The sequence below is a fragment of the Salvia hispanica genome, chromosome 5 (assembly GCF_029641045.1).
Source record: "Salvia hispanica isolate PSC_SH4W2 chromosome 5, Shi_PSC_v1, whole genome shotgun sequence".
Classification (NCBI taxonomy): domain Eukaryota; kingdom Viridiplantae; phylum Streptophyta; class Magnoliopsida; order Lamiales; family Lamiaceae; genus Salvia; species Salvia hispanica.
The window spans coordinates 26,427,501-26,446,237 of record NC_142696.1 but is presented as its reverse complement, the minus strand read 5'-3'; the positions used below and the strand labels follow the sequence as shown (position 1 = coordinate 26,446,237).

Genomic DNA, 18,737 nt, shown 5'->3' with positions numbered 1-18,737 from the left:
CCTGTTGGGGTTTGTATACTAAAAGATGCTTCGAGCGTACATGCCTTTGTACAGTCAGCTTGTGCATGTATACGAGAAACGCCACATCCACTTGTTTACCTAATTATGAGAATAAATAATATAATATAATGGTTTATTATTGAAATATGATAAACAAGTCTAAGGCTTTTTACTAAGAAGGACAAGTAGGGAAATTCGATGAATCTCCTCATGAGTTTTCCAGTAGGGGACTTGGCCAGATCTAGTAAGAAGAAAAACGTATTCACAACCTAGATAGGCTTTGGCTACCTATTGGTACGGTTGCGGTGTTTGTGATAATTCTCTCTTACCTAAGAAGAGATTAGTAACACCGGTGTGGTAAAGCACTGAAAGGATCTAATCCGAAATGTATTCTTTATTGCTATCTACTGAAAGAATATATTTCAAGAAAGTTTAGTATTTTCTAGTCTATGATATTAATATCAATATTGTTTATTCAATCAAACGCCACTTTGACTTATCAATATGTGAGAGTTTGTACGTAACTCAAGTTCATGATATCTTGGGTGGTAGTAATTGAATAACATGAAGGTATTGGAATATTATTTCATAGAATTCGCATGCCCGGTGAGGTACGATTAAATCCCTAAGGGATGATCCCGAATGAGGTGTTTGAAAGAGGAATTTATTATTCAGAAAACTGCACAGTTGGAATTTATTCCACGAATAATAAATAAAATTTCAAACTAGAAAAACTCTTTGGAGAATTAATTTAATTCTAGTCACATAGCAGACAAAAGAATTAAATTGATGGATCAAGATAATCTTAAACGCGGGAAATATTATAAAATAAAATGGACCCAAGTTATTTGTAATTTGGTGATTTAAGTGGGAGTGCAATATTATTCTTTAGTGGAATAAAATAATATTCCATTGATAATATATTAAATCATGGGTCATTTGATTTAATTAGTAATTTATCTAATGGGTGAGCCCAACACTTAAGTCATTCCATGGATCCCCTTACTAGCCCAATAAGGTCCACTATAAATATTGAATGAAAGGGAAACCCTAGCACACAATCCTAGACACACTAAACCCTAACCCTAGCCGCCAAAATCGGCGCCTCCTCTCTCTCTCACTTGGTCTCGATTTTCGTGCCTAGCACGTGGGAGAATTAGGGTTTTGATTATTGTTCTTGATCTATCCTAATATATAGGATTAGATCTAGACAATTTGGTGTTTGTATTGGTTTTCCCTAGATCCATTCAAAGTTATTTAATTGGTTTTCTAAGATCCGCCCACACGGATGGAGAACCAAGGACGAGGGAATAGTACGGAAGATTCATGGTCGATAAACCAAGGATCTCCGGGTGGTGCAGCTAGCAACGTCAATCCAATGATGGATTATGAGGTAACAATCGAATCTACGTCGAATATGCATGATTATGTGTTTATTTGATGTTATATCTATAGATCTATGTTAATTGCATGAAATTGGAGTCGAATGCATAATCAACTAAATAGATCCGTTCTACGACCTGTTTGGTTTCCGTGTCTTCCGCTGCGGTAGTCCCAACAACTGGTATCAAAGCCAACTTTTAGGCTCTGATTATGTATTTGATTAATTGAATTTTTCGAAAATTATAGTGTTGAAACTTGGGATTTTCGAAAATAATGCAATATGTGTTGGATCTATGTGTTTCTTGATTTTATTTTTGTATCCATGATATGATGTTCTAGATCGATGAAAGAATATTATGAATCTTGAATTTTATTCAAGTTTTTCACAAAAATATTCTAGATCTATGATGAACATCATTAGATCTATATATTCTAAGTAATATGTACTAGATTATATGTTTGATGATTACATATATGTATGTGTTTAAGTGAATATATGTTTTTTGAATCAAGAACTAAAGTGGTCCATGATTGAATACTTGGATCGATGAAAGAATATTATGAATCTCGAATTTTATTTGAGTTTTTCACAAGAATATTCTAGACCTAAGCAAGTATTCATTAGATCTATAGTTTTATGTTCTTAATATGCTAGATCTATTTAAATTGCTAAATGCTAGATGTTTAAATATGCATATTTGATAAAAGATTGTTACAATTAAGAAACGATTAATTAAGATTTAAGATCGCGGTCAAGCGTAGCGACCGCGATGAATCGAGTTAATTAAAAATCGAAAAAAAAAAAAAAATTTAAACTAGGGTTTCGAAAAACCCTAGCTTCACGCCGACCGGGGATCGCGACGGAGGCGGAGCTCGGGGCGGCGGCCGGCGATTAAGAAACGATTAATTAAGATTTAAGATCGCGGTCAAGCGTAGCGACCGCGATGAATCGAGTTAATTAAAAATCGAAAAAAAAAAAAAAATTTAAACTAGGGTTTCGAAAAACCCTAGCTTCACGCCGACCGGGGATCGCGACGGAGACGGAGCTCGGGGCGGCGGCCGGCGATGGTCGTCGACCAGAGGGAGCTCCAGTCTAGTGGGAGTGGCGGCTGACGGCGAGCAGGCGGCGGAGCTGTCGGAGGCGCGTCGGATCGATCTCGATCCGACGGCGTGGGCCTCCGGCGGCTGCTGCAGCGGTTGTCTGACGACGACGGCACTGGAGGCGACGAATCGGCGAGGCGGCGGCGCTGGAGGCGCGTCGGGTCTTCCAAGATCCGGCGACGTGGGCCTCCTTCGTCGCTGCAGAGGCTGATCGACGCTTGCGGTGGCCAAACTCGGCGTTTCCAGACGACGGCGGCGGTGGCTCCAGGTGGCGGTCGACGGTGGAGCAGTGCCCGACGTGCAGAGGCGGCGGCGGGGTCAGACGCGGCAGCAGCCGCTGCTGCAAGGCCCGGTGTCGGCCCAAACCCTAATTAGGGTTTTGGTCGCGTCGTCTCGTTCTTTGTTTTTCGTGTTTTCGTTTCGTTTCTTAACACGCAAGCTATTTATATGGTTTAAAATCCTAAACCTAGAATAATTAAAATATCTTGTGGTAATTAGAATGATTTTGCAATTGAGTCAAGATTCTAATTTAAAGAGAATAATTTGTCTTCTTTAAATATTGCCAATTGGAATAATTAGTCAAATAATTGATTTAATTTGTTAATTAAGTTGATTTTGGTGGATTGTGTCCATCTAGATAATATCATGGTAATTAACATAAGGAAATTCAATATATGTTTGATCTAATTTTTGGCTTTTCCATAATAGAGTGGAATTTTAAAGAATATTCTCTTAATATGCTTTCATGCTTTAATTTTAAGGTTTAATTTAAAAATTGTCTATATTTTAATTGGTGTGTTATGGAATTATTTCCTAGGTATATACCTAAGGAAAAGACATGCGTTTTTCAATTGTTTTAAACCTTGAAAGTTTCGAAAATTACATAAGTAATGATTGGATGGGTTTTCATTGGAATCTAATTCCTAGTTTGAATTTTATCTTTAATATGATGTAGGTGAATTTTATTTAATCTAGATAACATCGGTTTAATTAAAGAAGTGAAAAATTCATTTTGCATTAACATGCTACTTAAATCCTAAATTATTAAAGTGTTAAATTATTAATTGGATTTTAATTGGAATTCAATTCCTAGTTTAATTTGAATTTTATCTTTAATTTTGATGAAGGTGAATTTGTTTCATCTAGATAACATCAAATGTGATTTAAAGGTATGAAAATTCATAGAGCATTAATTTTGCTATTAAAATCCTTAATTATTTATTAAGTTGAATTTTGTCTTTAATTTTGATGAAGGTGAATTTTATTTCATCTAGAAAACATCATTTTGAATTAAAGATGTAATAAGATTCTTCTTGTCATGTGATTTTATGAAAGCTATGAGAAATTTAGTTCTCAAATTTAATTGGTGTGTTTTAAATGGATTTAGTCTTAATTGGATAAATGCGGATTTATATATCCAAGTGGGCATTTTAAATTGAGACTTGGCTAATCTTTTATGATATACACCTAGACATTAATTTTAGGATAAGGATGGATTAATTCTATCTAAGTAAATCCTAATAGTATTAAAAGGTAATTCTAATAATCAAGATACGTTATTTTAACTAATAATGTATGATTGTTTAAGATTGGACTTAATGTCTAGATAATCTTGTTTATGTGAAGATGGAATTTTAATTCTATCTATTTATTTTAGATGCTTAATTAAATGATCAAGTTTCGTCATTATGTTTATGTGAACCTTATGTAAATGTGTTTACATGTTTTATTGATGAGTGATGGATATTTAATTTGAGTTATGATTTTATTTGTTAAAATCTAGTTTAACTCGTGCATCGCCTATGTACTTATTGCCTTGCATGCATAGCTAGTACATGTTTAATTATTCTTTGAATGTGGATACCTGCCTTATCTGCTTAAGTGATAATTAAACTATTAAAACCACCATCAAGAAAATATGAAGCGATAATTACAACACGTTTGTATATGGCCTCCATAAAATTGGTCTTAGTGCGAAGTAGTGACCGGCCTGTCTTTACAGGAGGAACATTACCAGTTCGTAAGTTTTGACTTCTCTAGATAAAGGTTATTAAAATCGTAAAATTAGTTTTTCAGTAATATCGCGACTGGTCTTTACCGGAGCAATATTGCTGCGAAATTATAAGGATTGTATTTTAATAATGCTTAGAGGGAGCTGTAGGAGGAGGTGCTTGTCCGGTTCGACCTTTCTTTAGAGGAGTTCACGCACAAGTAAAGAATCCTTAGTGCTTAATTTTATGGTTATACGCTTTAGCATTGTTAGTCAGCCATGCCATTCTTATGGTCTCTGGACTATCTGTCGACATTGTGGCCAGTAAAAATAATGAATTTCTTGCATGAATAAGACTCGGCTTCCTAGGAGAAGAACGTTTGTGATTGATTTTTGTGGATGTAAAATTGATGAATTGTTTTGTGGTTATTTGCAATTCCTTGAAATTTTACATGTTTATATTATTGGTATTTATTCTCAGCTTGAACGAAAGATGATTGATACTTGGGATATTTACTATGCCATACTTAGTTCGAGGAAGCATGACTCTGAATTGTTTAAGGAATGGAAAAGTAAGCTTGATGTTGATCGTTTGATCAATGACTTGAGGTTGATTCTCAGCAAGAATCGTCCGCCCACATACCATCTACAAGGAGAGGACAAGGAGTTTCATGATCAGTGGCATACCGCGGAATGTCATCTCAAGGGCTTCGTTTTAGCCAGTGTTGGCAATGCCCTTGACAGGTTTGACGATCCCAAAAGGCCGTTGGTCAACAAGCCCACGTGGTTTGAAGAAAAGTCCACTAAGATACGAGCTGGTATCGCCGTGAAGCATTTAAGGAATGATGTGTTTGAAGAGAGCCAAGACGTGGGGGTATACGCCCTAGTCATGCTTGGCTACTTCAATAAACTTCACTTGTCGGGGGGGAAAATTGACCCAGAAATCCAACAGATAATGATCCTTGATGGGCTTCCAGATAGCCTTAATGAAGTCAGAGATGAAATTTTGTTTAGTGACAAAAGGTTTTCATTTTTGGAGCTTTATAACAAGCTTGTGGCTGCTCAAACTAAGATGAACAGAAGGGGTGGACTTTTGAGATGATCATGTTCAAGTCAGACAAGTTTATTTTGCTTTATTTACATTGTTGAATTTTTGAGGATTTTTGATACTTGTACATTGTTTGGTTTTGATATCATATGGATTATTGATATGGAATTTCATTCCTAGTTTATCAATTGTGTTTTTGGGATTATCGATGTCATTTTATAATGCTTGCATTATTAGATAAATGAAGTTTTGATTATCCAATTATTTATGACATCAAATGTAACATGGTTAATATCAAAATATTTACTTGTGATTAAGTTTGTTGATTCAATTATTATAAAGTTTTCTTCTAGAAATATTGATTATTAAGTTTCTTTAATCCTTGAATCTTTTTGAACCATTATTTTGTTGAAGAGTCAATAGAACATTAATGTTCGACATGGATTCAATACAAAATAAAATGATCTTATGATCGCGTTTGTTCAAATAAAGGTGTAAGAAAAATAATCACAATAATTGATTACAAGACAAGTAAATTAAATTCAACTAGAGACAAGATAAGTATTTATTATAAATACTAGAAATTCTTGTATAGTAAATATAGTGTGCACATTAAATTTATTTTAATGTTCCAAGCCTAGAGTTGACTATTTGATTAGTTATTGTTTTATTTATTTTGTTGTGAAAGTGATAATTAAAATAGTGGGAGCTTTTCTTAATGAATGATTAAATTCTAAGTGTTTAATAAGAGCTTCATAGCTCGTTTTATTAAACTAGGATGAATTTAACTCCAAGCACTATTTAAATTGTTTTAATAGCCTTAAAGAATATTGAGACTAGTATTTTTCTACTTTTAAAAGTGGGAGCTAAATTTTGTCTCATAGAATATTCATAAATGGAATTAAGGTAATGTTTGATAGAGTTAAAAAGGGTTCACACCCAAGTATGAAAGAAGTGATGAATTGCACACTTTCTAAGACTCTAATAACATTAAAAGATATTTCCAAGTTAGCTATTAAAGATTAGAGTTGCTTTTGGATTTCCAAAGAAAGTATTTCTAAAGATCACAACAAATGGTTAAATAAATGAACTGTTGGAATTTATGACTATAAAACAAAGAATGCAATCATTCGGTTTTATTTTGTCATAAGGACTAATTTCCAATTAGTCATTGTGATGAGGTAATTATGTTCATGCATAAATTTACATCACAAGTTATTTAGCAAGGATAATACCAAGATTGGTATTATATAATTAGAGTTTTGGGAATCATATTCGACATGATTAAAACTTTATGTTTGCTATAAGTATTCTACTTTAATTAGTAGAAATTCAGAAGGATCAAAATAGTGGATTTTGATAGAGGAATATGTATAAGTGCACTTGAGAAAGGCACATAAAATTATTCCACTGGATCAAAGGGCCTAGACATATTTTGATCAAATTATCGTGCTCCTTAGCAAGAATTAAGGTTATAAATTACAAGTATATTTTCGTTTTATGTAATCTAGAAAACTATGTTGGTAGATTCTTTTAAAGAATTATAGTTTTGAGTACATAGTGGCCAAAGCCTGCTTTGAATATAAGTGGGAGAAATGTGTGTGAATGTGTAGCACAAGGCCAATAAAGCGGTTGGTATACTCGAAAGCATCCTTTGAGTATAAGTGGGAGATTGTTGGGGTTTGTATACTAAAAGATGCTTCGAGCGTACATGCCTTTGTACAGTCAGCTTGTGCATGTATACGAGAAACGCCACATCCACTTGTTTACCTATTTATGAGAATAAATAATATAATATAAATGGTTTATTATTGAAATATGATAAACAAGTCTAAGGCTTTTTACTAAGAAGGTCAAGTAGAGAAATTCGATGAATCTCCTCATGAGTTTTCCAGTAGGGGACTTGGCCAGATCTAGTAAGAAGAAAAACGTATTCACAACCTAGATAGGCTTTGGCTACCTATTGGAACGGTTGCGGTGTTTGTGATAATTCTCTCTTACCTAAGATGAGATTAGTAACACCGGTGTGGTAAAGCACTGAAAGGATCTAATCCGAAATGCATTCTTTATTGCTATCTACTGAAAGAATATATTTCAAGAAAGTTTAGTATTTTCTAGTCTATGATATTTAATATCAATATTGTTTATTCAATCAAACGCCACTTTGACTTATCAATATGTGAGAGTTTGTACGTAACTCAAGTTCATGATATCTTGGGTGGTAGTAATTGAATAACATGAAGGTATTGGAATATTATTTCATAGAATTCGCGTGCCCAGTGTGGTATGATTAAATCCCTAAAAGGGTGATCCCCAATGAGGTGTTTGAAAGAGGAATTTATTATTCAGAAATCTGCGCAGTTGGAATTTATTCCACGAATAATAAATAAAGTTTCAAACTAGAAAGACTCTTTGGATAATTAATTTAAATCTAGTCATATAGCAGACAAAAGAATTAAATTGATGGATCAAGATAATCTTAAACGCGGGAAATATTATAAAATAAAATGGACCCAAGTTATTTGTAATTTGGTAATTTAAGTGGGAGTGCAATATTATTCTTTAGTGGAATAAAATAATATTCCATTGATAATATATTAAATCATGGGTCATTTGATTTAATTAGCAATTTATCTAATGGGTGAACCCAACACTTAAGTCATTCCATGGATCCCCTTACTAGCCCAATAAGGTCCACTATAAATAATGAATGAAAGGGAAACCCTAGCATACAATCCAAGACAACACAAAAACCTTAACCCTAGCCTTGAAATCGGCGCCTCCTTCCTTCTCTCTCTTGGTCTCGATTTTCGTGCCTAGCACGAGAGAGAATTAGGGTTTTGATTATTGTTCTTGATCTATCCTAATTCATAGGATTAGATCTAGACAATTTGGTGTTTGTATTGGGTTTCCCTAGATCCATTCAAAGTTATTTAATTGGTTTTCTAAGATCCGCCCACACGGATGGAGAATCAAGGACGAGGGAATAGTACGGAAGATTCGTGGTCGATAAACCAAGGATCTCCGGGTGGTGCAGCTAGCAACGTCAATCCAATGATGGATTATGAGGTAACAATCGAATCTACATCGAATATGCATGATTATGTGTTCATTTAATGTTATATCTATAGATCTATGTTTATTGCATGAAATTGGAGTCGAATGCATAATCACCTAAATAGATCCGTTCTAGGACCTGTTTGGTTTCCGTGTCTTCCGCTGCGGTAGTCCCAACAACTGGTATCAGAGCCATTTTTTAGGCTCTGATTATGTATTTGATTAATTGAATTTTTCGAAAATTATAGTGTGGAAACTTGAGATTTTCGAAAATAATGCCACCTTATAAACCGCCTACCTACTAAAATCCTTTGCATGAAAACCCAACTTGATATCCTATCCAAATTAGCCAAAATTCCAGACCACCTAAATCTCTTATCCAAAGTTTTTGGATGTACTGTTTACGTCCATATCCCAAAACATGAAAGATCCAAACTATCACCTTGTGCTACCAAATGTGTCTTCGTAGGATACGGGCTGAACCAAAAGGGTTACCGATGTTATGATCCTCTTACCAAAAAGGTCACTACCACTATGAATTGCAATTTTTTGGAAACCGAATTCTTTTACCACCAATCCCACCTTAGTAGTCAGGGGGAGAGTAATGCAGGTAGTACAGTGGACTATCTAAGTTGGGTTGTGCCAGTTCCAAACTCTTCAATTGAGGACCCACCAGAACCCGCTGTCACTACCGCCGAGCAGGTCTCACCACAAGAGTCAGCTCATCCACCTCAGAATTCTCCTCCGACGATATACGAGGTAATTCCTGAACCTGATCCTAGCTCTATACCGGTTTTCACTGACTCTATTGACACAAAACTGCGAGAGGAGGAAAATGTTATTGATGGAGACACAGGACGGTATACACTTACCTATCGGAGTACAAGGGGAGTACCACCGAAACGATACTCCCCAGAAAAGATTGGCAAGAAGAGTCGCTATGGGGTGGCAAATTTTGTGCAAGGGAATTTAACCAAAATGGCCCGAGCATTTGAGGCTGCATTGTATGAGGAAGAAGAGATTCCACAGTCAGCCGAGGAAGCTATGAAGATTAAGCACTGGAGAGAAGCTATGTTTACTGAGTTGAAGGCATTAATGAAGAATAATACGTGGGTGAAAGGGAAGCTACCCGACGGAGTGAGGACTGTTGGGTGCAGATGGGTGTTTACTATTAAGAGAAGGCCAGATGGTACTATAGAAAGATACAAAGCCCGACTTGTGGCAAAGGGGTACACCGAGACGTATGGCATAGACTATGATGAGACCTTTTCTCCAGTGGCAAAGATCAACACCATGAGAGTTCTGTTCTCGATTGCTGCAAATAAGGATTGGCCGCTTCATCAGTTTGACGTGACCAATGCCTTCCTTCACGGAGAGTTGCCAAAGCCAGTTTATTGGAACCTCCTCCTGGATTCACAGAAGAATTTCAAGATGGGAAAATCTGCCAACTGAAGAAGACATTGTACGGGCTAAAGCAGTCCCCACGCGCATGGTTCGGAAGGTTCACCGAAGTGATGAAGAAATATGGGTACAAACAAAGCATTTCCGACCACACTATGTTCTTAAAGAAGAAAGATGGTAAGATCACGTGCCTCATATGTCGACGACATGATCATTACAGGAGATGATACAGATGAGATAGCCGAACTAAAGAAGAACTTGTTTCAAGAATTTGAGATGAAAGACTTGGGTCTTTTGAAGTATTTTCTGGGAATAGAAGTCCTACGGTCGAAGAAGGGGATATTTATAAATCAGAGGAAGTATGTGTTGGACTTGCTAGCTGAGATTGGGATGCTAGACTGCAAGCCAGCAGACACCCCGATGGTTCAGAATCATGGATTGCAAATAAAGGAAGGAGGTAAACCGACAGATAGAGGAAGATATCAGAGACTAGTTGGGAAACTGATCTACCTTTCCCACACAAGGCCGGACATTGCCTATGCTGTAGGAGTGGTGAGTCAATTTATGCATGCACCTCAAGAAGAACACTGGGAGGCAGTCTTGAGAATTATTCGGTACTTGAAGGGGACAGCTGAGCACAGGCTCATATTCGAGAAACACAATCACATGGAGATACATGGATTTACTGATGCCGACTGGGCAGGGAACCCGAACGACAGGAAGTCAACCGCAGGATATTTTACCTTTTTCGGAGGTAACCTTGTTACGTGGAGGAGCAAGAAACAAAAAGTGGTGGCACTCTCTAGTGCAGAGGCAGAATTTCGAGGGATTAGAAGTGGGTTGACAGAGATATTATGGCTAAAGAAACTCATGAGCGAGTTAGATCTTCGCTCAGTCCAACCGTGTAGACTCTTTTGTGATAACAAGGCGGCAATCAGCATCTCGGAAAATCCGGTACAGCATGATCGAACCAAACATGTGGAAGTGGATAGGCACTTCATAAAGGAGAACATCGAAGCAAAGATAGTTGAGATGCCATATGTCAAGTCCGAAGATCAACTGGCGGATATTCTGTCAAAGGCGGTGAACTCAAAGTCGTTTCAAGAGGTACTAGGCAAGTTAAGTATCGGGAATCCTGTTACTTAACTTGAGGGGGAGTGTTGGAAAGAAAGATAACCTAGTCTATATAAGCTCTAGTCCTTGTACAGTATTTTGAATGAATAAAGAATGAATATTTCTACCGATTTCAACAGATATGATACTTGTACTTAATATTAAGCTATATTATAATTAGTATGTCGACTTATAGTTGATTATAGTATTAATAAAATAGTGCACTAGATTCCTTGCAGAAGAAAATTTGTATTTATAATCTGGATGAAATGTACAATCTATTGTTTAAGAATTGTAGTGTTAGCTTAATTAATACTCCTTCCATTCCATAATAGTAGAGTCATTTTGCTATTTTAGTATGCTCTATAGTGATGAAATCAATTTCCTTTTTAGTAATCAATTTCTTTTTTAGTAAAAGTCAACACATTTTTTCTCACTTACTTTTCCCTCTCTCCTACTTTCTTTTATGTACTTTCCCTCTCTCATACTTTAATATCTTTTTATTTAATATATTACACACATTTTTCTCAATCTCCGTGATGAAAAGAAATGTCTCTACTACTATGAAAATGAATGTCTTATTTTTTTATGTTATGTTCATATTTTCCAACTAGGATATTAGGTGGAGTATATTTAAATAATAATGTGTTATTTTATAACATAAAAGTTAACGGTTCCGTCAAATAGGGATTGTAATATATCAAATATAAAAAGTATAAGGATATACTAAAACTGAAAATTTGTATAAGAACTTAGTGAAATAAACAATTAAAGTAGAAGGAGTTAACAATGCGTTTGGAAAAAAAGGAAGGAGAGAGACAATTATGTTTGTTTCTTACTGAAGAGTTATACAACGTGTAGAATCATAAACAATCGTCCGATAGTTGTAGATTGTAAAATTTAATTTATATTTTAATTAACTGTTGATATCTAGAAATTTATAGAAAAATTTAATTCCGTGTATGTATTTAAATATTATTCATTTACTTTAATGATATTTAGATATTAAATAAATTCTTCACCGAATCTATTTAATTTCTCATCACAAATTCAATGAAAAGATATTACTACAAAAACTACTTCCACGGAATAAATCATTAAGGATGAGTTGTAAAATGTTAATGGAAACACATGCCAAAAAAAAAAGAAATTACTATCTTGGGAGTGTCAATGTGATTAGTTATTTTCAATATTTTGCAAAAGTAACAAAGTTAGTGTGAGTGGAAGAAGGTAGGTGCTTAAATAAAATGTTAGGGAGATATGTGCTTCTCTTTTATCCTTTTGTAGAGGAAGAAAAGGAAAATACATTCGATCGCTCAACCAACATTAAGTACTCCTCCCTCCATGTTTGCAACTTAGCCATAAAAATAAATGATGGCTCACCTTCTTCATGTGAATGCTGTAAAAGCCAAAGCTAAGATCTACTAGCATCTACCTCTCTCTCTCTCTAGGAAAAAATTAGCCAAAAATGCTCAAGAGACAAGAGAGTTCACTCTCAGCGTCTCGTCGACAAGCCGCCTGCACCACACCGGAAACTCAGCATGCAAAAGCCATCGGGTGCATGTCCGGCATCATTCGCCTCTTCTCCAAGTATCAAAATTCCAACAGACGCCTCACATTTGGTTAGAGTTAGACATTCATTTTTAGTAGTAATTTGATTCTTCACAACACAATCCAATACAATATAATTTTTCAGGTAAAAAGCAAGAGAAGAAGAAAGCAGCAACAAATTCAGAGGGAGAAGTTAAAGTGGTGAGGAGCCCGACGCTTCCACCGGAGATCCGACGAGTAGAGAATTATTCGTCGGTGGTGGCGAGGCTGATGGGAGTGGAGGATTCGAAGCGGATTGAGGAGGATAGTAATAGTATTAGAGAGAAGCGGCAGCGGCTGATGGAAGCTCTAGAGAAATGCAACGAGGATTTGGAGGAGCTCAAGAGGATCATCAAGGCGGTGCAGACGGCGAATGGTGGCACCAAAATGTGTACGGATGAGAAGCCGGCAGATGAGTTAACTTGTTCGCCCCTCACCACAGGTTAGTCTCTTTTTACTTCACTACTTTTAAGAAAATAATTAATTTCTTCCTAATTAATTGTACAAATTATCCGAACTCTTTTTACGCCGGTCTTCAGATTAACAATATAATTAATTTATTATTAAGGAGAAAATTTTGGTGTATCCAGAACACAAGATATGATTCTTGGTTTGTACACTCCATATTTATATTAATTAATGATTAAATGATATAATATTAAATGATTGAATTAACATAGATATAATGTGACGTAATAAAACATGATTATTCGAGTCGAGCGTATAACCAAAAATTGAATGATATGCACTATTATCGTTATTTCTCTTTGTCATTCAATAAAATTACATATAATTATAAGCCATGTAAATTCATAATGAAATCATGAAACGATATAAAAATATAGGGAATACTATGTAACATGCACTATTCAAAATTGTCATTCTTATATGTTTTTTTTCTTGTTGTTTTATAGATGTTGAAGAAAACAATTTAAATATAAACAGAATAATCTTGTAACGTACAAAGTAGAACACCCATGCTCTGACTTGAGAAACCAATCCTATAAGGCAAATGTTGATATTAATATACTAGGACTCCCAATATGTGTCCCACTTTGATCCAATGTGAGTTTTATAAAATGTAATAGAAAGTGGATTAAAAAAGTTAATAGAATGTGAGTGTGGATAAGTTAGTGGAATCTGAGGTTCACGTAAAATTGAAATAGATTAATGTGGAATGGACCAAAATAAAAAATTGAAACACATAACGAGGACATATGGAAGTATTATACATACACGAATTGAACATAGAACTATAACTACCGTCCACATACAGAGATATTGGTACGTAATGAGAATATGGACTGACTATATGTAAGTCGAATAGGGAGGAACTATGCGACTAAATTATAAGAACAAACAATTATATAACTATTTATAATTAGTAGCATCAAATATTATAATTGTTTCCTTTCTTTTTTGATGGGGATTAAATACTCAATGATACTTGGGCTTTAAGCTTTACCAGAGGATAAATCTATTGTTATCTTGAAGGCGTGCAATATTTCATCATAACATAAAAACTCGACCTCCCACACTAAAAATTTACTACTATCAAATAATCAAATTATTGGTATGAAATTAGAACCACATTAATACTGCACTATGATATAATTAGGAGGTCTATTTACATTATTGCATCATAAGTTTTATTTTTATGTTGTCCGGCACTATTTGAAAGGCTCTTGTTTAAAACTCATCTCACATTTACATATTATAAACTGATATCTCTTCAATTAAAACAATATACATAATAATATACTATAATCGCAAATAACACTTGTTATGAGGCAGTCAAAGGAGATTAAAAGTGAATAATGGAAAAATAAAGTAAAAACAGAATGAGTGAGTGTGGGTGCAGTTCCAACAGTAAAGAAAAGAAGTTACATCATTGTTGATTAGAACTTTTGCTTTTAATGACACACCACTTTCTCTGGTTTCTTATATACATAATTTTTGGGTCCACTCCTCCACTTTCATCTATTTCACACTTTTGTCCACTCCATAATTTATGCAACGGTTACTTCTTTAATTCATCATTTCACGTAATTAGTGCAATCACGGAGATGATACTCATTTTATATCGTACATAAATGTAGAGAATAAAATATCAAAGGCAAAATATAGTGTTGGATTCCATATTGCCAACATCTAAAACGTAATAACCATTAGTGATTTAGTTCTTAAAGTTGGTAAAAATAGTACTCCTAACTACCATTGTTGGAATATCTTAGTAACATTATTACGATAATGTGATGATTAATATTGCTCAAATATTATTATATTTATTCATCATGTACGGGGAGAATATGTTTTCAGGTTAAGTTAGTGACAAAATCACGACCTAAGTTCTAGAATCGACATAATTAATCTAATTTAATTAGTCCAAAAAATGTATACATGCAATATGTGACTTATTTAATTGTGTACAACGAGTACTTACCGTACCTATTATGATATCTAATACTCCGTATCTTTGGATACATGAATAATATTTATTTAGAATGTGGAAACATATGAACATACCCTTCATGGGCCGGTGGATATTTTTAGTCCTATAAATGGAAAAAAAAAAATGTTCCATCCTATTTTATGCACCCTTTTATTTTAGGTCATAAATTTTGGATTGATTTTTTAGTGTAATTATATTATTTAAGTGTTAGGGAACACTCAATTAACATTAATATATTAATTAAATATCTCAATTCTTACTTAAAATAGAAATAGTGTAAGTATTTTGAAATGAAGCGAAATGAAAATAATACGAATAGCATGGGACAGAGGAAGCAATAAAATATGATGAAATTGATGTTTGTCCTGCAGGAGAGGTGCAGGTTCCACAACATCGGAAGCCGACAGCCACAAAGAAGCCCGGAGAGGATGAGGAAGCCATAGCCATAGCAAGACTAGTGACCAAATCCACAATCATTGAATCATCACTTGAGATGAGGCGGCGGGCGGCGGCAGCAGCCTCATCACCGCCTTGGAGCAGCAGAGCTATGGTTGAGAGCGTAGAAGAAGTGTGCAATGACATAGCATGGGGTGAAAAGAGGGAAATTGGGAGAATAGGGTTAGTGGTGCAAGATCATGTGTGCAGAGAGTTGATTGAAGAGCTTGTCAAAGATTTGAAATCTTCCTCCATTATTCCACCACTTCCTCTTGAGGCATGCAAAAGGAAGCTTTGTTTTTCATAAGTAATTTGTCAATGCAATTTGCATACATGCATGATTTGAACGTTGATGATAAAATTCTAGGAATTTTTTAGTTTGCTTTTGCAATTAACATAGGTGATAAACAATATATGCCACTCAAATCGGATTTTTAGTAATGGAAGGGTGCTCGATTCAACCAACTGTCTACGTATTTAGTCTTTTATTGTACTATTATGACCAGGGACGGAGCCAGGAATTCCATATAGATGGGGCAAAAATATATATAAATATATTTTAAGAAATAGAGAAGGGCCATATATAGAAGATATTTCAAAAAAGTTTAAAAATTAATGATCAAAATAGTATAAATAATTTTTTTCAGCTGAGGCAATTGCCCCTTGTAATCCTCATATACATCCGTCCCTGATTATGACTGCAATTCTCTCTTATACGATTTACAAGTAAATTGGGATAATATTTACTCACCATACAAATTGATGACAAAATATATTACTATGAAATTTAAACACGATTGGGAATTTAATTTTGACATGATTGGCTTGGGCCCGGCAATGCTTTGGACCAACTATATTAGTTAGTGTGTGAATAATCATGTCTTCGTGTTTGACCTTCTTGATTAGATCAGGATATATACCCCTAAAAAGGATCTGGATACATACACAGCTATCATGAATAGAACTATTTTGAGGGAAAAAAAAAACAAAACGTTTTTATGCCTGAATCAATACCAAATTGCATGAAGAAATACTATCTCTTTCCTTATAAATAGAAACTCTTTTTTTTTAACCGTCCTCGAAATTAAATTAGAAACTTTCTATTTCAGGAAATTTCTTTCTCTTGAATGAGGTTAGACTCATTTTCCACTTACATATTTTTCTTTTTATCTCTCTCTTATTTTACTAATTTTGCATTAAAATTTTTACCGTTTCAAATGCTCCTATTTTTAGGGATGTCTCAGTAGTATTAATTAAACGAAAAGTGATATTTATGTCAAGCTTGTGTGGAGACATTGCGTTTCAAAAGTTCCAACTTGTGCCTATCACTGTACATGGAAGAAACGAAAGACATCACGTTATATTGATTTTTCGACTCAACCTCAAATTTGCCAGAGACTACAAGTTAAACAATGTATAGTGGGACGGAGGTAGTACGTTGACTCTCTTACTCTATTATTCTGATATTTTATTCTTTTCACTTAATGTATTAAATATTTATTTCTTAATTTTTGTATAGAAAACAAATGACTATTAACGCAGAATTGAGAAAGCCCTTTTTTTTAAATAGAAAGCACTTTTCACTCCGGTCGGCATCATGTTTGTGAGAGGAAAAAATACCGGTGCGTGGTAAAATTGAAAAAGTATGGAAAAAATAAAAAATAGTGTTAAAAATGACAAAGAAATAAGTGTACTAATTTGAGGGACATCACATAAAAGTAAAAAGCGCGCTATTTTGTAGGACGAAATAATTATCAGCCACTAAAATAGTAAAAAAAGAACCTATAGTTGTTATTTAAATTATAATTTTAATGCTCGAAATTATAATCTATAATTTTCTAAACTATTCGTTCATAAATAAACATTTTTATTTCCATTTTATCTGTCTAAAATAGTCCACTCCTTTTTATTAATTCTAAATTTCTCCATAATGAGATGGGTCTTATTCATTAACAATATTCTAATCAATTTTTTTTTTTTTACATCTCTCTTACTTTATCAATTATACATTAAAACACTTATCATTTCATGGCTTTAATTTACTTCATCATTACATTCTCCCACTGTATCATGAATTATCTGTAAAAGGAATTTTTTTTTTTTAGTATGGTTATTATTCTTTTTATTAGTATAGTTACATTAGCATGAGTTTATTGTAAGCATTTTTTTTGTTTGATTATTATGTTCCTAATATTGCGATCTTATCACATGAAAACAATTGAAAACATGAAATTTACATTCCTTAATGATTTAAAGCCTAGCAATGCTAAATTAGTCATTAGAGTATGGGGTGTGTGCACAATATGGAATATCAAGCTTCCTGGGTCCAGAGAATCCACTAGATCACAAGGTCTAGGAACTCGCGCAACGCTGAAAGATCTCGGTCGTTGGACACACAATATATCACTGCAAAACCCTCAACCCGCGTATACTAGAATTAGTACAAGGAAGTAGGGATCGATCCCACAAGGACAGATGCGGAATCATGCATTTAAAGGGCTTTTTGGGTGGTACGGCTGCTGCCACGCAAATTTGGGTTGAGGAACTTATGCTAGACAAAGGAAAAGAAATTTAACTATATCTAGATCTAAGAACAGGAAAACAACCACGTAACACAGATTGACATTATATCTTCACTATCTCAAATCAACTTCCTAGATCTAGTAATATCGCTACCTAATCTAGCTAGACAGACTCGATGCATGCAGTGGGGACCATTTTTGCCAAAAATAGAAGTGTACTACCAAAAAGCTGCAAAATAACCAACTCTAAGCCTAACTACCTACAAAACGCAAAGCATCATCATAATTTAACTGAAACATGACGCAAACAGAACAACGCTAGCAACTCAACGGTGACCAACAAATCGGACGTCAGAAAAGACGCCGAGAAACCCAACAAAAACTTAGATCTCTATCTCCTAGATGAAGTAAAGCAAAAAAAACGAAAGCAGAAATTCAAATCCATGCACAATTCAGTTCCCTGTTCAGATCCACACTTCGGATCCTAAATCCACTCCGGATCCAAGCATCCGAGACAAACTCCTATCAAAATCATCTTCGTAACTACAGATTCGCCGATTCTCCACAGATCAACAACAACAACCACAGATCAACTCATATTTCAGATCAAGTACGCAAAACATCCAACAATTTGAGTAACAGTTA

The 18,737-nt window shown here is 34.6% G+C and overlaps 2 protein-coding genes across 2 annotated transcripts; both read left to right on the top strand.

Moving 5' to 3' along the window:
* The first annotated feature begins 1,378 nt into the window (after positions 1-1,378).
* On the top strand, positions 1,379-5,576 carry LOC125199639 (uncharacterized). Its single transcript, XM_089059172.1, has 2 exons — positions 1,379-1,393; positions 4,956-5,576. Exons 1-2 carry the CDS (start codon positions 1,379-1,381, stop codon positions 5,574-5,576), a joined length of 636 nt encoding a protein of 211 aa, XP_088915298.1.
* Positions 5,577-12,363: 6,787 nt separating this feature from the next.
* On the top strand, positions 12,364-16,035 carry LOC125187741 (uncharacterized). Its single transcript, XM_048084375.2, has 3 exons — positions 12,364-12,715; positions 12,790-13,125; positions 15,507-16,035. Exons 1-3 carry the CDS (start codon positions 12,562-12,564, stop codon positions 15,875-15,877), a joined length of 861 nt encoding a protein of 286 aa, XP_047940332.2. The 5' UTR covers positions 12,364-12,561; the 3' UTR covers positions 15,878-16,035.
* The last annotated feature ends 2,702 nt before the right edge of the window (positions 16,036-18,737 follow it).